General features: G+C 43.4%; 3 protein-coding genes across 5 annotated transcripts in view; 2 read left to right on the top strand and 1 right to left on the bottom strand.

Moving 5' to 3' along the window:
* Positions 1-20,919, bottom strand: part of grm7 (glutamate metabotropic receptor 7) — a 427,000-nt gene that overhangs the window by 47,901 nt on the left and 358,180 nt on the right. The window lies entirely within an intron of this gene.
* LOC117257003 (nuclear factor 7, ovary-like) lies at positions 1,188-3,295 on the top strand. Its single transcript, XM_078172007.1, has one exon. The coding sequence runs from the start codon at positions 1,333-1,335 to the stop codon at positions 2,668-2,670; it is 1,338 nt and encodes a 445-aa protein (XP_078028133.1). The 5' UTR covers positions 1,188-1,332; the 3' UTR covers positions 2,671-3,295.
* LOC144464533 (nuclear factor 7, brain-like) lies at positions 6,149-9,488 on the top strand. Of its 2 annotated transcripts, none has more exons than XM_078171999.1 (2): positions 6,149-6,304; positions 6,408-9,488. In XM_078171999.1, exon 2 carries the CDS (start codon positions 6,425-6,427, stop codon positions 7,808-7,810), a length of 1,386 nt encoding a protein of 461 aa, XP_078028125.1. In that variant the 5' UTR covers positions 6,149-6,304; positions 6,408-6,424; the 3' UTR covers positions 7,811-9,488. The 2 variants fall into 2 exon arrangements, with proteins under 2 accessions (XP_078028125.1, XP_078028129.1); XM_078172003.1 differs by having other exon boundaries at positions 6,153-6,304; positions 6,399-9,488.

Genomic DNA, 20,919 nt, shown 5'->3' with positions numbered 1-20,919 from the left:
AACATGTCTGTGACTCAGTGGATACATTTTTTGAGCATTACAATCCCTGCAAAATGATATCAAGATTTAATCCATTTGGTCCAATAACATTTGAAGGTCTAAAAGAGCAGCACGACTAATTCATTTTATCCCCTTTCAAGTAAGCGGAGCACTAAACTATAAGACAGCTGCATGACCACGCTCAATGGCTGCAAGTCTCCAGTGTGCCTGCTGTATGGGCCTAATGATGCGGAAGCAGGGCCAATCTGGGTAATTTTATAATGCGATTAGATAGAGCGATTCTGGCGCCACTGACCAACTTTCACAGGAACGAACAAACCCCGCCACCAATGCTGTATGCTCTTAATACATCTGTGGTGTAACCCAACGCCCACTGAGGACAAACTTTACTCCCTGCTGAGAATACAAACACCACTCTCACTCCAGTTATATTGAGAGACGAACAGTAACACAGTATCCCATACTTCTGCAGTACTCCTCATCATCACCAAGTCCAAAATAACATCTCCCTCCACCTGATCCAACTCATCACCAAGTCTCGATCAGCTAACAGCTCTGCTCCTCTGTTCACAGGTGCCATGGTGGCAATCCAGTTTCCCCGTGGGGATTATTAAAGTTAATCCAAAATACACGCAAGTGTCCACTGCTGCACAGCCTCAATCAATCATCGGCCTTTGGCACAAGGTGTTACCAAGTACATGAATATAACAGAACATGGCCTTGTACACTCATAACTCGAGGGTTATTTGCCAAATGAATGGACGGACGGAGCCCAGTGAACAATGACCTTTTCTGCCTCAAAATGGAGACACTTTAATCTCATCAAGTTTTGATTGATTTGGGCACTACATCATTGCATTACAGTCCTTATTGTATTGTTGGCAAGTGTGCCACACAATCAGAACACAGTTTGTTCTTGAAAAGCTCCATCACAGCCAAACAACTGAATGATATTTTATGAGCTCAGTGGAGATTAAGTTGCACTGTACTGTGAAGATAAAATGTGGTCAAACCTGTATAACAGCAAGCTTCAGAGGTGTGGCAGCTGTTTGTGGAATGAGACACACCTTTGTGTTACTGATGGATCAACAGTATTTAGCAGAGTTTTAACAAAGCTCCACCCTTCACCAGAGTCACATGACACAAACAGGAAACAGTTTGTGATTCTTCGTCACCTTCAGACCAAACTAACAACTTCCTGTGAGTGAGTTCAGCTAAAACTCCAACACTGCTGCTTCAACCTGCTGACACTCCACACACTGAAGGTGAGTTTGACTAAAAACACCACTCAAAGTAAATTTCAGTGAAGTTAGTAGAGGAGGGAGGGGAGCCATGACTGACTGTACTTTCTGTCTGCTGTGTTTTCAGCTTCACTCAGAGACTAAATGGCTTCCAGATCAGAGGAGGATCTCTGCTGTCCGGTCTGTCAGGACGTCTTTAGACATCCTGTTGTTCCTGTTGAACCTGTGTGAGGCCTTCTTACAGGAGAGAGATCAGAGAGCTTCAGAGGCTCTCTGCAGTCTGCACTCTGAGAAACTCAAACTCTTCTGTCTGGACCACCAGCAGCCAGTGTGTCTCGTCTGCAGAGATTCAGAAAAACACACCAAGCACAGATTCAGACCCGTCGATGAAGCTGCACGACAACACAAGAAGGAAGTTGAGGAAACTCTGGAGCCCTTAAAGGAGAAGTTAAAGGTTTGTGAACAAGTTAAAGTGAAGTGTGAACAAACAGCAGAACACATGAAGGTCCAGGCCCGACGCACAGAGAGGCAGATTAAGGAGCAGTTTAAGAAGCTTCACCAGTTTCTAGAACAGGAAGAGGAGGCCAGGATGGCTGCACTGAGGGAGGAAGAGGACCAGAAGAGTCAGATGATGAAGGAGAAGATGGAGGCTCTGAGCAGAGAGATAGCAGCTCTTTCAGACACAGTCAGAGCCACAGAGGACGAGCTGAGAGCTGAAGACGTCTCATTCCTGCTCAACTACAAGGCTGCAGTGGACAGAGTCCAGCAGCGCCCCCTGCTGGATGATCCACAGCTGCTCTCAGGAGCTCTGATAGACGAGGCCAAACACCTGGGCAACCTGACCTTCAACATCTGGAACAAGATGAAGGACATGGTCTCTTACACTCCTGTGATCCTGGATCCAAACACTGCTAGTCCATATCTCATCCTGTCTGAAGATCTGACCAGTGTGAGACGAGCAGAGGAGGAGCAGCAGCTTCCTGATAATCCAGAGAGGTTTGATCAACACTGGTCTGTCCTGGGCTCTAAGGACTTTAACTCAGGGACTCACAGCTGGGATGTCGAGGTTGGAGACAGTACAGGCTGGATACTGGGTGTGTTAGCAGAGTCTGTCCAGAGGAAGGGACTCATACAGTCTGGATTGTGGAGAATAATGTTCTATAAAGGTAAATACTCAGCATGGTCACTACCAGCTCCATCAACTGTTCTTGAAGTGCAGAAGAAGCTCCAGAGGATCAGAGTGAATCTGGACTGGAACAGAGGAAAGCTGTCGTTCTATGATTCTGACACTAACACACACATACACACCTTCACACACACTTTCACTGAGAGACTGTTTCCATTCTTTGGCTGTGTGGATGGACTGAGGATATTACCACTGAAGGTCTATGAGACAAAACACCACAGCTGGTTACAGTCTTTAGTATGAAGGTGGTGTTTAGTATAACAAGCGTACAATGGTTCACTTCTCTCTCCATCTATCATTGGAGAGCCAAATTTTTGACCCCAAAGATCTCAGGTCAGTTTCTCTGCTGACTGTTCCTGGATGTCTAGTTTACTTTGAACAAACAGGGAGAATCTACAGTTTCTCTGCTGCTGATTATTGAAGAAAGAACAGTGGTTTTGTTTCTAACTCAAACTTTTGTTAGTGTCTTTTCACCAATGTTTGGTACAGTTCAGTCAGTTTAAATGTTCATATGTGGTAAATAATCTGTGAGGAAATCAAATGGCTCACTTGAAACTTTAGTATAAAGTCAATGATCATGATCATTGATAGATGGATGCACAGTTTAATCTCTCATTGACAAATGATGGGTCGAGGTTTTACTTTATATACTTTGGTCTGTATGTTAATAAAGCGGCTCTGACTTCACTGGATTTGTTACCTGCAAGTTTATCATAGTTTATTATTTCTGTAAAAAAATAAATATTGTTGTTGTTATGTATGTATTGATCTGTATGAAGGCTGCATGTGTGAACACAGCTTCTGAGGATTCATTTACCTTTTTAAATGTTCAATTTCAGTGTGCTTTATTGGAATGACATGTAAAGATTTGTGCTGTCAAAATAAAGAAAAAGTCATGAACATATAAATTATTACAGCTGTGATTATTATTCAAATTGATGATTGAATAACGAAACCAACAACAGTAATCATTGAAGAAAATCATAATATGTTTTGTTTGTTTCTTCATGTGTTTTTAAAGTGAAGATGGCCAAAACCAAGATGGCTGCTCAGAGCTGTGCAGCTCTGCTGGACCACATGATGTCAGTCAGGACAAGAAATTAAGAAAACTTTTGAGGCGGGAACTCTGAGTTTCCACTCTGAGAGTACTTATGTTTGAAAGCTAAATCATATGAGAATGTGTGTGTTATCTGTGTTGTATAAAGGTGCCAAGTTAGTAAAAGGGAATGTTTAGTAGCATACAAGACTCAGTTTGTGTGAAGCATTAGCTAAATACATCAACTTAGCTTTGATAAATCCAAACTACCCAATAATCTCACTACAAACACAAGAAAACAATAAACTCACTGAATAACATCAAATCAATACACGTAAGCTAACAAAAGTTAAACAATCTTACTCAGCCTGTACAACTGTACTGATGGTATGTGCAGTTTTTACATTACCAGTCCATGAATGGAAGGAAGAGCTGCTTTGTTGTGCTGCCTGTTAGCTGGCTGGTTTCTGTTGTGGATGATCCTGGCTCAGAAGAGTTGTGGTTCCAGGGTTGTTTTTGCTATACTGGATTCAAGTGGTGCAGATCAGAGGAAACTGGTGACTGTTTGTGCCCAGCTAGCTCCACTTTATTCTCCTTTGCTTGAAAAGTTAGCTTGGAAAGTTTGTGTCTGCCTGAAGCACTATCTTGTCTGGGCTCTTCTACCATCTGGAAGTTTTTCTGTATCTATTGAACAGGTCACATTTAGAGAGCCATTATTCGCTGATTCATGCAGCAGAGGTGAGAAGGGCAGGGTAGGGGGCGTAGCAGGTCCTCCAGCACCCAGGACTCTCCTCTGAGGAGGTCTCAGGAGAAAGAGAGAAAAGAATGGAGCTTTCCTTTTCTATTGATCTGGTGAGGTTGTGGGTCACATGTCACAGTGACCAATGGTGAATAAGGACTGGAGTTTCACATGAAGGAGCAGCCAATTAAAAGAGGGCTGAACTCGGGGCTGCTGTGGCTCAGGAAGTACAGCGGGTCATCCACTAATCAGAAGAGGTGCAGCGGTTCAATCCCCGGCTCCTCCAGTCTGCATGTTGACGTATCCTTGAGTAGAATATTTAACCCCCAAATTGCTCCTGATGGCTGCTCCATCGGTGTATGACTGCGCTAAAAACTAAGCAGCAGGTGGCACCTTGTATGGTAGCCTCGGCAACCAGTGTATGAATGTGTGTTTGTGAATGGGTGAATGTGACTCACAATGTAAAAAGTGCTTTGAGTGGTCAGATGACTAGAAAGGTGCCATATAAGTGCAGTCCATTTAACTTACAGGGCATGCCTTACATGTCCAGTCTAGAATTGCACAAATAAACAAATCATCTGTGTAGTCCAGTGAGCCCAATAATGCTCCATCCTCTCCTCGTGAACAAGATCCCAAGATACCCTCTGGTACAGATCCATTGTCTCTGCCAGAAAACAGTGCTGGCTCTCACCATGACCATTTCAGAGTCAGCTGCAAGCCAACCCAGTGCTCACTAGAAGTCATAGTCTGATAAAGCCAGCAGAACCACGTCATCCATGAGAAGTAAAGGTACAATCCTATGATCATGGTACCTACACTTTCCACTGCTCAGCTGCACCTTCAGATTCTGTCCATAAAGATCATCAAGAGAATCTGTGACAGGGAACAACCTGGGTGTAACCCAATGCCCACTGAGGACAGACTTAATTTCCTGCTGAGAATAGAAACACACTGTCATTCCGTTACACTTAAACACTGATAGTCACACAGTATCCCAGACTTCTGCAGTACCCCACACCTTCTCCGAGTTCAAAAACACGAACAAACTCCAGTGACCCCTCCAGTATCTTATTACTTTAACACCTTCAATCAACACTTAAGGACTGAATCAACGAAGACCAATAATGTCAAGAGACTTTTACATTTTAGGACAAATCTCATCCACCTTGACATTGTACAGCTCTTTAACTTCCTCACTGACCTCTGTTTGTGAAAAGGAAAAGATGGTTTCATCTGTTTCTCAGAGTGATCCTTTCTCCAATTGATATTATCAACAGTTCTCACCTTCTGAAAATCAGCTTGGGCTGAGCTCCCCACACCCACCCTGAGTCATCTGACAGCTTGCCTGAACCTCTTTGAGGCTACCTGAAGGTCAGTCTCCATGTCCTCCTAAAACTCCTCCCACAGCCAAGTTTTTACTTTTATAATCACAGAAGCCCCAGTTCTTCTGGTCTTCTGTTACCTGTCTGCTGCTTCAGGAGTCCCTTGGGCCAATCAAGAACTCTTTCTTCTACTTGATGTCATCTTTCACCAGCAGGTTCTTTGGCTGCCATCAGGCACAGAAGGTCTTATGGCCACAAGTTTAGACAACTGACCCCCAGTGAAGGGTCTAAACTTGTATTCCATGTCCCCAACCTTCAACAGGATGCAGGAACAATGTGTCTGCTAGTGGACATTGAAGACCTCAAGAACGCATTCCCAGTTCACCTTTAGTCTTCATTTTGGTTTAGCAGGTCTGTTAAGCCTATACCAACTCCAGTAACCCACACTCCTGCAACACTTTGCAGATAAAAGACACATCAAAGCTGAATGAGTACTACACAGATAAAATGAGATAACACCTGTTAATCAGTAGGTTTTATAGGTATGGGAAGGTGATCTTTTGAACTTTGGAATGAAGCACACCCCTGGGTTATACGTGTAGCAACAGCATGAGATGAAGCGGTGAAACAGTTTGTGATTCTTCATCACTGCAGAGAGACACAGACTGAAGGACAGACGATCAGATTCACCTTCAGACCAAACTAACAACTTCCTGTGAGTGAGTTCAGCTAAAACTCCAACACTGCTGCTTCAACCTGCTGACACTCCACACACTGAAGGTGAGTTTGACTAAAAACACCACTCAAAGTACATTTCAGTGACGTTAGTAGAGGAGGGAGGGGAGCCATGACTGACTGTACTTTCTGTCTGCAGTGTTTTCAGCTTCACTCAGAGACTAAATGGCTTCCAGATCAGAGGAGGATCTCTGCTGTCCGGTCTGTCAGGACGTCTTTAGACATCCTGTTGTTCTGTCATGTAGCCACAGCTTCTGTAAAGACTGTCTGAAGAGCTGGTGGACAGAGAAACAAACAAAGGAGTGTCCACTTTGTAAGAGAAGATCTTCAAGAGAACCACCTTTAAACCTGGCGTTAAAGAACCTGTGTGAGGCCTTCTTACAGGAGAGAGATCAGAGAGCTTCAGAGGCTCTCTGCAGTCTGCACTCTGAGAAACTCAGACTCTTCTGTCTGGACCATCAGCAGCCAGTTTGTCTTGTCTGCAGAGATTCAGAAAAACACACCAAGCACAGATTCAGACCCATCGATGAAGCTGCACGACAACACAAGAAGGAAGTTGAGGAAACTCTGGAGCCCTTAAAGGAGAAGTTAAAGGTTTGTGAACAAGTTAAAGTGAAGTGTGAACAAACAGCACAACACATGAAGGTCCAGGCCCGACGCACAGAGAGGCAGATTAAGGAGCAGTTTAAGAAGCTTCACCAGTTTCTGGAAGAGGAAGAGGAGGCCAGGATGGCTGCACTGAGGGAGGAAGAGGAGCAGAAGAGTCAGATGATGAAGGAGAAGATGGAGGCTCTGAGCAGAGAGATAGCAGCTCTTTCAGACACAGTCAGAGCCACAGAGGACGAGCTGAGAGCTGAAGACGTCTCATTCCTGCTCAACTACAAGGCTGCAGTGGACAGAGTCCAGCAGCGCCCCCTGCTGGATGATCCACAGCTGCTCTCAGGAGCTCTGATAGACGAGGCCAAACACCTGGGCAACCTGACCTTCAACATCTGGAACAAGATGAAGGACATGGTCTCCTACACTGCTGTGATCCTGGATCCAAACACTGCTGGTCCAAAACTCATCCTGTCTGAAGATCTGACCAGTGTGAGACCAGCAGAGGAGGAGCAGCAGCTTCCTGATAATCCAGAGAGGTTTGATTATTACTGCTCTGTCCTGGGCTCTGAGGGCTTTAACTCAGGGACTCACAGCTGGGATGTCGAGGTTGGAGACAGTACAGGCTGGATACTGGGTGTGTTAGCAGAGTCTGTCCAGAGGAAGGGACTCATACAGTCTGGATTGTGGAGAATAATGTTCTATAAAGGTGAATACTCAGCATGGGCACTACCAGCTCCACACACTGATCTCCAACTGAAGAAGAAGCTCCAGAGGATCAGAGTGAATCTGGACTGGAACAGAGGAAAGCTGTCGTTCTATGATCCTGACACTAACACACACATACACACCTTCACACACACTTTCACTGAGAGACTGTTTCCATACGTTAGCACTGTGGACAAACTGAAGATCTTACCGCTGAAGGTCTGTGTGACAGGTAAACAGGTCTGAGAGAGTCTTTGGTTTGAAGGTGGCGATAAGTAAACAAAGCACTCAGTTATTCACTTCTAAAGCTCCAGTGTGTCGTATTCAGGGGGACAGAAATGGAATATAATCATTGTGTTTCCTTCAGTGTATAATCAGCTGAAAATAAGAATGGTTGTGTTTTCTCACCTCAGAATGAGATGTTAATATCTACATAGAGAGCAGGTCCTCGTCTACAGAAACCACAATGTTGCAGCGCCATGTTTCTACAGTAGCCCAGAATGGACAAACCAAACACTGACTATAGATAGAGACATTCATGTTGTCATGCCAGCTACCATAGTTAGCCGCCCCTCCACGACAACCAGAGTCAGAAAAACACTGTTTTTTATATATAATGTATATATCAATAATATAGTACTAGAATAGCGTGGTAACGTTTCTCCATAAACTAGTCAAGTTGAGGTTTTCATCGATATCTGTCCAGACTCACATGTAGCCATGACAGTTGACAGTGCTTTAAAGATGGATGCTGCTGCAAACAAGTTACATATTCTCAAACAGGGATGCTTCACACACAGAAGATCTATACAATCAGCACAGTTTCAAGATTAGAGTCACCAATTCAGTATCTGACCAAATGTCTCCCCTTCTGTTCCTGAGATATGATGTTAAAACATGATGATGTCACAGTCAAGCTGACCTTTGACCTTTTGGCATGTTTTTTGAGGGCATAGTGACCTTGACACTTGAAGTCTAGTAAGTTCATCCTTGAGTCCAAGCGGATGTTTGTGGCAAGTTTGAGGAAAAACCCTCAAAGCCTTATTGAGATATCATGAGAGTGCGACGGACACAGGGTCACAGTGACCTTGACCTATGACCATCAAATTTAAAACAGTTCATTCTTGAATCCAAGTGTTAGTTTGTACGAAATTTGAGGAAATTCTCTCTGGGCCCTCCTGAGATATTGAGTTCACAATGATGAGATGTACGCAAAGTCACAACGATGTTGATCTTTGACGACCAAATTTTATTAAGTTCATCTCCGAGTCCAAGTAGACGTTTGTGCCAAATATGAAAAATTCCCTTGTGGTGTTCTTAATTTATTGCATTCACGAGAATGAGACGGACATTCAGTCACAATGACCTTGACTTTTGACCACCAAAATCCAACCAGTTCATCCTTGAATCCATGTGGAGGTTTGTGCCAAATATGAAGAAATTAATGTGTGTATAATTCTTTTTCTTGTATGAGTAAATCAGTGACTTTTCAAAGCTCTCAGGTCAGTTTCTCGTCTCTTTGTGAATAACAAGTTTACTTTGAACAAACAGAGAATCTACAGTTTCTCCGCTGCTGATTTTACTGAAGAAAGAAGGACAGTGGTTTTGTTTCTAACTCAAACTTTTGTCGGCATCATTTAGTTCAGTTTGATCGGTTTAAATGTTCATATATGTTAAATAATCTGTGAGGAAATTCCAGGAAATGTAAAAGTCTGACGTCTTGTGATGACAACAGATCAATTGTGATTTTATTTAATATATTTTCTCATATCTATACACTCTGTTCTTCACTGACTGTGTTCCACCTGTGAGTTGAGATGTTTCTGTAACAAAGTAAGTACTGTTGTTATGAATGTATTGATCTGTATGAAGGCTGCAGGTGTTAACAAGGCTTCTGGGGGTTAATACACTTCTCTAAAATGTATATTTCAGTGTGCTTCATTTGAATGACGTGAAGAGGTTTCTGCTGCCAAAGCCAATAAAACAAAGATAATGAAGATATAAACTGTGGTGATTATTGTACAAACTGTTTATCTAATGACAGAATAAACAACAGTGGTCATAATAATCACACACAGTGGTGTAAGGTAGTTGTGACGGGCCCCAGTGCACACTAACGTGCACATATTGTCTCGTCACATGATCAGAGACTTTACATTGGAGAAGTTTCAGCTGGTTGAAATCTGCAATCGTCACTGCTGGACGCCACTAAATCTCCACACTGCTCCTTTAATGTCCTCCATGATCTGTGTGTCTCTGCTGCAGCTCCAGCTGCTGACAGACTACAATAACTAACTGATTTTACAACACCTGTGTGACCTTTCACCTCCCCCTGTACCTCCTCTGCACAGTGTGAAAACCTTTGGACTAAAGCTTCCTGTGAAGCATAATGACAGTATGATGAATGATGTGGAGACGTTCATCAGTGTCTGCTGATGTAAAAATGTGTGACGCTCTGCCGCTCTCTGGACTGCTGTTGGGTGAAGAAAGGTGTCTCAATGTTTTTTGGATTTTTGATGCTAATGTGATTGAAGCAAATAAAGACAGTCTGAAATAATAATCTCTCTCCAGATGAGACCTTCATCCTGATGATGCAGCCTCTCGACACCTTCAGTCAGCAGCTCGGCGGGGCTGAAGGGAAAAGCCTTGGAGCCATCTGTAAAACTATCAGACATGTCCACATAAACCTCTCTTCTTTCACTCTCTGTCTCTCTTGTTCTCTGCTCTCTTTGTCTTGCTGTCGTCCTCTTTTCTCCTCTCACCACAGATCACACTGTGCTTTACTTCCTTTTTTCATCCCAGTCTCCCAATTTACTCTGACACATCAGATCACTCTGTACTCTTTCTTTATCTCTGGCTTCCCCGCAGATCTCTTCTCCTCCTCCTGTTTTCTCTGTCCACTGCATGATGTGCCATTACAGCTCACACTCCTCCTCAATACACCATTAATTAATATTCCTCATTTTATTTATCATCATTTTTTCAACATAATCTCACCCCCAACTCTTCAAGTACGGCAGCTTGCTCAGTGGCACTGCGTTTCAATCTATGACGCTCTACGTGTGCCTCTGGTGTCACTTATGGACGGGTCAATTTATGGTGGAGATGTATTTATGTAAAGGAAAACTAAATTCAGGTGTGAGGTGACAAATCTAAATAAAATTATAATTGAATATGAAGCAATAACACTCTCAGGCATTCTGTACTGCTTTCACATATTCATTCTCCTGCAGATCAACTTGTCTTATTTCATGTTGCCACGTGTTTTACTGTGTGTACAGTACAGGCCAAAAGTTTGGACACACCTTCTCATTCAATGCGTTTTCTTTATTTTCATGACTATTTACATTGTAGATTCTCACTGAAGGCATCAAAACTATGAATGAACACATGTGGAGTTATGTACTTAACAAAAAAAGGTGAAATAACTGAAAACATGTTTTATATTCTAGTTTCTTCAAAATAGCCACCCTTTGCTCTGATTACTGCTTTGCACACTCTTGGCATTCTCTCCATGAGCTTCAAGAGGTAGTCACCTGAAATGGTTTTCCAACAGTCTTGAAGGAGTTCCCAGAGGTGTTTAGCACTTGTTGGCCCCTTTGCCTTCACTCTGCGGTCCAGCTCACCCCAAACCATCTGGATTGGGTTCAGGTCCGGTGACTGTGGAGGCCAGGTCATCTGCCGCAGCACTCCATCACTCTCCTTCTTGGTCAAATAGCCCTTACACAGCCTGGAGGTGTGTTTGGGGTCATTGTCCTGTTGAAAAATAAATGATCGTCCAACTAAACGCAAACCGGATGGGATGGCATGTCGCTGCAGGATGCTGTGGTAGCCATGCTGGTTCAGTGTGCCTTCAATTTTGAATAAATCCCCAACAGTGTCACCAGCAAAACACCCCCACACCATCACACCTCCTCCTCCATGCTTCACAGTGGGAACCAGGCATGTGGAATCCATCCGTTCACCTTTTCTGCGTCTCACAAAGACACGGCGGTTGGAACCAAAGATCTCAAATTTGGACTCATCAGACCAAAGCACAGATTTCCACTGGTCTAATGTCCATTCCTTGTGTTTCTTGGCCCAAACAAATCTCTTGTGCTTGTTGCCTCTCCTTAGCAGTGGTTTCCTAGCAGCTATTTGACCATGAAGGCCTGATTGGCGCAGTCTCCTCTTAACAGTTGTTCTAGAGATGGGTCTGCTGCTAGAACTCTGTGTGGCATTCATCTGGTCTCTGATCTGAGCTGCTGTTAACTTGCCATTTCTGAGGCTGGTGACTCGGATGAACTTATCCTCAGAAGCAGAGGTGACTCTTGGTCTTCCTTTCCTGGGTCGGTCCTCATGTGTGCCAGTTTGGTTGTAGCGCTTGATGGTTTTTGCGACTCCACTTGGGGACACATTTAAAGTTTTTGCAATTTTCCGGACTGACTGACCTTCATTTCTTAAAGTAATGATGGCCACTGGTTTTTCTTTAGTTAGCTGATTGGTTCTTGCCATAATATGAATTTTAACAGTTGTCCAATAGGGCTGTCGGCTGTGTATTAACCTGACTTCTGCACAACACAACTGATGGTCCCAACCCCATTGATAAAGCAAGAAATTCCACTAATTAACCCTGATAAGGCACACCTGTGAAGTGGAAACCATTTCAGGTGACTACCTCTTGAAGCTCATGGAGAGAATGCCAAGAGTGTGCAAAGCAGTAATCAGAGCAAAGGGTGGCTATTTTGAAGAAACTAGAATATAAAACATGTTTTCAGTTATTTCACCTTTTTTTGTTAAGTACATAACTCCACATGTGTTCATTCATAGTTTTGATGCCTTCAGTGAGAATCTACAATGTAAATAGTCATGAAAATAAAGAAAACGCATTGAATGAGAAGGTGTGTCCAAACTTTTGGCCTGTACTGTATATGAGGGAGCCTGTTCTTCAGAGAGGTTTAAATGGTAGAAGCTGCTCTGACACGCCGACATTAAGTTCACAGAGTGCTGAAGAGAAAAGAGTCTTTTAAGGGTAGTTTGGTTCATTCACATCAAATTCAGCTTCTTACAAACATGGTTCTTTTCTTCAGGCCTTAAATGCTGCAGGGCTGATTTTATATTTTCTCTTGTTGTTACTTTCCCATCAGAAGCCTTTAATCTAAACTGCTAAATGTTTTATTTCCTGTTGGTTCAGAAATAAAATTAAATTCACATTTTTTTTATTAAATTCAATCCATCGCCTGAGAATCTGTAAATATAAGTTTGTTTAAATATTCTTAAAGAATATTGATTGAAAATTGATTGATTTTGATAAGAAACTCACCCGTGAAATCCAAGTTGTTGTTGTTGCCTCAAAGTTTTTCCACTTCTTCTTCCGTTACTAACGGTTGGCAACTGTTGGCAACTAGTGTAGGTACAGCCACCTAGCGGGCTGGGGTGGGAAATACACTTTAGTGTCGACAGTGCCACTGCACCGCTGCCAATGTGTGTTGGGGGGCGGCACTTGACGGCTGCAGCACCGCGCCGGCGGCAGTGTGTGTTGATCTTTAGTCTTCATCATGAAGACTAGTCTCTTACACAGACGCTGATGACGTCAGCACGCTGGCTGACTCTGTCATCTGTGGACATTCCCATAGGAAAGTTGTAACTGAACCAGTGCTGGCTCCCAGTGGCAGTGATGTGATTGGATCCAGATCCGTGTACTTCTGTACTACAAAGCTGATTAGGTTTGCCTTACACCCGCCTACACCAGAATTGCTGTTCCCTGAATTGTTGTCCGTAGTACAACAGGAGAGAAGAGATTAAAATGGATATGATTTCATTTGATTCAGCTATACTGCAGAACTGCAACGTCCACAAGATTGGAGAAATTAAGGATTTACAGCGACTCTGTCTAAAATTCCTTACGCAGGAGAAGAAAGATGTTTTGGCCTGTTTACCGACAAGATAAAAGTTTGATTGATCAAGCCTGGCCCACTGTAAGCGACCTTCTCTCCAGGTCTTTGGTCTTGGTGATATGTCCGTCACATGGTCTGGATATGCCCGCCTATTACAAAACGATAGACGAATGTCCCCACACTCCCATTCCGAAGTTAGGGAGGCTGGTCACGTGAGACGACATGAAGACTCTCTATTCCAAACACATTGTTTTATCCACAAATCAATAAAGGATGTTTAACTCTGATGCATTTTTGGACAGCATGTCTGACCTGTGGACTTTTACACTGAGTGAACCGGCCTGTCCTTGCTTTTTATCTTTATGTCAAATTTAAGACAACAATGATTTTTAAGGCCTCATATTTATAAAATCTAATTTTAGATAATTTGAGACTTTTTAAAGACATGCAGCAAAAAAATGGCGTGCGCCAAAAAACATTCAACAGTTTCTACAATCAGGCTCCACCTCACCGTCTGCATCGGCAGTTTCCTGTCTCCAAAATGTTCATAAGCATGGGGCAAAGCATCAAGCAGTTTTCATAGAACACAACTTCTGCGTGTGAAGTGACGTGCGCCTCTTTCAGACCTCGTTTTGTGCGTACACAGGCATTATAAATGAGACCCCTGATCTCTTCTCGCCGTCTACCGAACTACAGCTGAGAAAACACCTTGTCTGAGAAACTCTTCCCCTTCAGGAAGAGCTTGTGGTTTCTGTAGCTGCAAACATGAGTCAACACTACAAGTTAAAAACTTTCTTGATGAGCTGTGTTGGAGCCGCTCTGTGCCACAGGCTGCAGGATTCTCCTCGCCGTGCACTGACAGCCCAGTTAGGCAGCTCAGAGGCTGCAGGCTTATCAGCTGTCTCTGTGGCCTGAAGCAGTTTAGGTGGACAAGTGTATCCCTGTGGACAGGACACAGGTCCATCAGAGGGCTTTACCCCAATCCATGTCTTTAATGCTGAGTGTTGAGCAGAGGCTTAGACTTTGAAAGATCAAACCCAGAGCTCACAGTGTCAGGCTGGACACTTTCACCTGGGCCTGAGGGATGATGGGAACAGCAGCACCCTCCTATAATCTCTGCCTCCGGCTGGCTTTACAGCTCTTTACCAAAAACTTCAATCACTCACAACTTCGGTATTAGGGGGATATTTGTGCTTCATCAAAATGTAATTTAAAGTCACTCTGCTGCTAATGGTGAAGAAGTTCATCGCATAATGCAAAGCGTGTAAGCCTGACCTGATATGAAGACTGTAATTTTTTAACTGATATTTTACAGTATGTCCAAACTGCTCACAGTGACACAGTCAGTGTTGACCACACTGTGCAGAACTTTGACACAAAATTCATTAATGACCACATCTGACAAATTATATGAACTGTTTTCTCAAACTGGACCACCTCCAATCCTCCGTGAACTCAAGCTTGGTTTTACACATTTACGTACTAACTGTTAAGTTTACAAGAAAAACACACATCACAGGCTCAGTCACTGTTCAGGTAAATACACCCCGAAGGCAGTGTTATTTTAAAAATAGAAATCTTTATTTGTTCGAAAAATATTTCCACAACTGAAATCAGCTTCACACCGGCAGACCCAGGCTGGTTGGTCCTCAACAGCACAGAACATCACACATCCTCATAATGGGTTAAAAAGGCAAAGAAATACATCAGCTGAGAGAAAGAGGAGTTCGCAAACTATGCCTTAAGATCACCGGGATAGGCAAAACAAAATCAGACCCAACAAAGAAACAAAAGAAGACACCAAGGCAGCATCTCAGAGTCCTGCACGGGTCCATTTTAAAAAAGCTGCCCATACCCGTAAAGGTCAGAACCAGAACCGACCTGTTACCCATCATTAGGTCTATGTCAAAGTCACACCTGTTAATAAAAGTCCTGCGACCCGACCTTGAACCCCCCCAGGCTCCAGTCCCTCACATGAAGCTGGTTCTCCGTTCTTGAATTGGACGTCTCTTTGACTGGATGGTGGAAACATTCAATCACTGCCAGGTTAGGAAACATGTTAGCATGCTCCTTCCACCACCATCAAACCTCCAAAGGATCTGAACTCCATGTAGGCTGCCACCTCATCCTCGGGCTGCAAAGTTTCATGGCTGGAGTCCTCCACGTCGGTGACCAATGTGACCACGGGGTCAAAGGTTACACTGGTGTCACTGACTTTCAAAATAAAAGGAATATGCCTGTGTGGATTACCCCCAGTGACTTGTCTGAGACTGCTCGGGAAGCTCTCACAGCAGCGATCCATCAACACACGCAATTAGAAGGATCCATGGTTACACTCTGCATAACGCCGGTAACTTCAGTCACTTCTGCACCTCATCACTGTCAGTGCACCAGATACAGGTCCGACCGGACAGACGTTCCCACAGCGTCAGTTCCACTCAGTCAAAATAAGACTAAGAGTCACTACATTCTCCTACATCTCAAACAATGTAAAAATAAAATGACATATAGCAGTAACTGGGAATTACAATACTGAAGGCCTCATTACACATTTCACGCTTTCATTACCTGTCGTCTGGATTATTGTAATTCTCTTTATGCTGGATTGGACCAGCAGTCACTGAAACGCCCGCAGGCTGTCCAGAATGCAGCAGCCAGACTGCTGACAGGAAAGAAAAGACGTGATCATATCACCCCAATACTGGCCTCCTTGCACTGGCTCCCTGTCCAGTTTAGAGTTCAATTTAAAATCTTATTATTTGTTTTTAAAAGCCTGAATGGCTTAGCTCCATCCTATCTATCTGAGCTTGTTCAGCTTCACACGACAGCCAGAGCACTGAGATCAAGCAACCAGCTGCTGCTGGCCTGTCCCAGAACTAAACTTAAAAACAAGGGTGACAGAGCCTTTTCCGTTGTGGCGCCAAATTTATGGAATACTTTACCATTCCATATAAGGGCAGCCCGAACTTTGGAACACTTTAAATCTCTTTTAAAAACCTACCTCTTTTCGCTTGCTTTCACCTCTAGTTGAGACAGATATGTCTTTTACAGCTTTTATTTGTATTTAACCTGTACTCTAGTGTTGATGTTTTATTGTCTAAACCTATTGTTGATCTTATTGATAATTTTTGTGGTTTTTGCTATTCATTCACTCTTTGGATGAACTGTACAGCACTTTGGTCAACCGAGGTTGTTTTTAAATGTGCTATATAAATAAATTTTGACTTGACTTGATTACCTCAGTGACACAGTGGAAGTGAAGACAGGAGACGAGAGAGGACAGACGGTGTGATGTCAATGAGAAGAAGCTGCTGTATGAAACATGCAGCAACAGTTAATCTCACAACATACATATTTAACACAGTCGACATGTAGAGTGTAAATACACAGAGGTTTGATGGTTGAGTGTGAAAACATTTCAATGAAACTTTAAAGACGTGATCACTGAATGCATTTCGTTTCAAAGCAGGGAAACATGTTCCACAGTTTGGTCCACACTGACTGGATCACGTCTACGCTGATGACACGCTGCTGTTTGTCCCCAAAACACAACAGCTTCTGTCTCATTTAGCTGTCCTGAGGATGTCAAATGCAGGATGGCCAAAGTAAGACATTTCTGTTATTGGTCACTAAAACTAATCCTCACTAGAACCAAGAGCAGAGACCACATCTCCTTTGTACTGGTGTACTGGCCTCCCTTCACTGGTTTCCAGTGAAATATGGAATTTTGTTTGGTTCAACAGTTTACCATCGGACCTTTTCCATCTATTAAAACTTTAAAAACCACCTTTAAACTCTATTTAAGTCCCTTAATTATTAATATGATACAGTTGTTTAATATTCTGTTATAGGAGTGTCATGAGAGCTGATGCCTCAGTACTGAGTTGAACAGCAAAATTATGAAAATATGACTGTACTCATTTTCTCCAGTACCATAAGCACCGGGGATGCAATACTTCTGGACCTGATGAGGCAGCATATACGCCTACACATGTTCTAGTCTGCCAGGGCTCGAAATTAAGACAGTTTTGGTTGCATATGTGACCAAAATTTCATCTGTGTGACCTCAAAATATAATTGGGAGCACTGGTGCAAGTGTAAATAATTCTTCTGGTGCGACTATTTCCCCCCGAGTCGAATGTCTCATTCACAAGTTTTTTTTTCCTCCCCTCAAGTTAGTAGGCTACACTGATAAAGTTCCCAGGCTGCTCTCTACCTCGTGAGCTGACAGTGACCAATCAAATGTGAGCTTGATCTTTAATGCTGATTTTAGATTGGTTATTAGCCTCAAATCACTCCGCGACCGCGGCACTTCTGTCACTCAGAACTAACTAGAAGCCGAAGCTAATTCATGCCGGAGAGAAGAGAAAATGAAGAGAACGCTGAAAGACTTTTTAATAAAAAACACCACTGAACTGGCCTAGTGAAACCATCCTAATCTCAGGAGCTCATATTCTATTTCGCTCTGCAGATCACACCCGTTTATTACTTTGGGGCGGGCACGTCATCAGAATAGGAGGGACAAGGAGCGCAGTGAATGCATTTTGTAAACAACCAACATGGCTACTGATTTTGAAGCTGCGATGGTAAATGTGTTGAACCAACTGGAATGTACATTTTCTTTAAAAGCAGAACAAATGGCTGCACTGAAAGCTTTTACTGAACAAAAGGATGTGTTTGCCGTCCTTCCTACAGGGTTTGGTAAAAGTTTAATTAATAACTGGCTCCGTTGATCGAGAAAAAGATGGGACTCAGTGAAAACCCAGTGACTATTGTTGTTTCTCCGCTAGTTGCTCTCATGGAGGAGCAGGTCAGGGAAGTGACCAAGCTGGGAATCACAGCCGTGCAACTCGGAGTCCACAGTGAGGAGGAAATCTGCAAAGATGGCAACACTCTTTCCCAGACATCATCACAGCTCATCTCCGCTGCAGCTTGCTGGTCTGTTTACAGTGGCATTGTGCTAGCCTATGTCACACCTTTCGTTTACTCTGATTGGTTTTCCGTTTTTCCAATTGCGTGAAGGGGCACTTTGAGTGACAGCCGTTGATACCGCCCCTCGGGAACAGAGGAAACGTACAATCCGTGTCCAGACCCAATTCGCATTGTGCGAATTGGGTCTGGACGCACCAGGCTGCCACTGATCACCACTGTAAATGACAGAGAAACCTTAGATGATGATAATACTGATGATGATGACTGTCATCATCATCAGTATTATCATCATCTAAGGTTTCTCCGTCATTCACAGTGGTGTTCAGTGGTTCAGTAGTGTTTTTTCTAAAACTGAAAAAGTTGTTGATAATGATGATAAGTATCCTATACACATACAGTGTAATGTATACAGTATAATGTCGACTTTTTGTTGCAATATCAAAAATCGATTACACTGTTGGTGCTTCTTACTTTACAGTGGGTGCTCCCAAAATTTAACTTTTTGAAGTTATGAGCACCATGTAAAAACCATGTAAAAAAAGTTAATTTCAAGCCCTGTCTGCCATTAAATGCCAGAGCACCTGACTAGCTCCTACAAACAACAACAAAACATGGAAGATGGCGACAAGCGCAGCTGCAGCAACAGCTCCGCCTCAAGTCATCGTAGAGAACAGGTTTTTTCCCTGAGGCCTGCGTAGTCGAATTTTTGTCCGGTTACGCTCTGCTTCAAACGTTGTGCACTGGCAAAGAGAATTTATCAACACTTTCAAAAAAGTGAACTCAGTATTGAGAAAAGTTTGTAACAAACTAAGTAAGCAGTGATAAAGAAACACTAACAAGTGATGCTCACTATGTCTGTATGGTTTCTGTAAAATGTCTAATGCATTCGTGCAATGACTGACGCAGGCCACAGTATTCATGGTTTCCTCCTAATAAATAATACAACAGTGTCCTGAAATAAGAAAGAGCAGCTGAACAGATCTGTGGGGACACTGACCAGTTTGACAGAGTTCACAGAATCATTATTTATCCCCGCAGTGGATGATTGAGTTTAGCTCAAGCTTATTAACTGTTGAACAGATTTCACAGAGGCCTAAATGCAGAGACTCATTTTGTTTAGCAGAAGTTTTCATAAAACTGTGATAAGACTTAAAGGTCATTCAATTATGGCACAAACATTTAAACTTTTCTAACGAGTTCCCTGCATCCTCTAACTTCCCCTGAATCACAACAGAACTCAGGTTCAGTCTGTGGTGACAGTGAGCTGATTGTTTGAGCCTCTGGGAGCTTTTATAACCTGCAGAGACGACACAATCAAACGGTGGCTCTGAGGAGTGTTAACACCTGGGGATGCAGCTGTTTTCCTTTATTAAACCTCCACACTGTCATGACTTCATCAGGACCAAGTATCAGATGAGAACAAACAACGCCCGGGGTCGGAACAGATCCTGAGAAATATGTGTCGCTCTTCATGCAATATTTCACCAACAACATTCACTTAAATGTCGTCTGGATTCCTGCTGAGCGTCATAACTGCCCCTGTGGTATCTGTGTCATCTCACTGCAACATGTGGATCATTGAGTTTCATATCAAAGCATTCCTCTCTGCACGGAGGGGAATGAGATTATTTCCTCGTGGCAGATCAGGCTCGTCTGGAAGCCTTTAGGCTGATAAAATGGGCCACTACAGTGATAGTCACCCATTATGAGTGATGAGGTAATGCTCTGCTTGACATGGATTTTGCTATATTGTGATTTGTTGGTGATTTGTAAGTGCAGTGAAACAGAGTGTGTCTTTATCCTCTTGTTTCTAAACAGAGGGAAACACGGACATGTTTTATATCAAATCATTTTCTGTGGCTGAAACATCTGTGTGTAACGCTACATGAAAATAAGAATAACTAGAATTACAGCCATGTGGTTGTCTGACTCCGCCCACCAGTCCACCCTGTGGTTGTATGACTCCGCCCACCAACCCACCCTGTGGTTGTCTGACTCCGCCCACCAACCCACCCTGTGGTTGTATGACTCCGCCCACCAGTCCACCCTGTGGTTGTATGACTCCGCCCACCAGTCCACCCTGTGGCTGTATGACTCCGCCCACCAGTCCAGTGTCTCTGACGGTCTCCATCCATGTCAGTGAAAACATGGATGCTTCACACACAGAAGATCTATACAATCAGCACAGTTTCAAGATTAGAGTCACCAATTCAGTATCTGACCAAATGTCTCCCCTTCTGTTCCTGAGATATGACGTTAAAACATGATGATGTCACAGTCAAGCTGACCTTTGACCTTTTGGATATAAAATGTCATCACTTCATTCCATCCATTTTCATCAGCATATCTGGGCCTGGTTCTCGGGGGACGGAGATGGACCAGGAAAACAGTTTCACCTTGTGGCTCAGCTCCCTCTGAACCATGACAGTCCGGCACAGCGCCCACATCACTGCAGACACTGCACCAAACCACCGCCCATCTCACGCTCCATTCTACTCTCACTGTGAACAAAACCCTGACGCGAACAGAGCCACATCATCCCTTCAT

The sequence above is a fragment of the Epinephelus lanceolatus genome, chromosome 1 (assembly GCF_041903045.1).
Source record: "Epinephelus lanceolatus isolate andai-2023 chromosome 1, ASM4190304v1, whole genome shotgun sequence".
NCBI lineage: Eukaryota > Metazoa > Chordata > Actinopteri > Perciformes > Serranidae > Epinephelus > Epinephelus lanceolatus.
Note: the sequence above shows the minus strand (reverse complement) of the source record. Positions and strands in the feature narration are given on the sequence as shown.

What these genes read in the sequence shown, in the direction of transcription:
- LOC117257003 (XM_078172007.1), top strand. Translation starts at nt 1,333, where the DNA reads ATGACTGACTGTACTTTCTGTCTGCTGTGTTTTCAGCTTCACTCAGAG.
- LOC144464533 (XM_078171999.1), top strand. Translation starts at nt 6,425, where the DNA reads ATGGCTTCCAGATCAGAGGAGGATCTCTGCTGTCCGGTCTGTCAGGAC.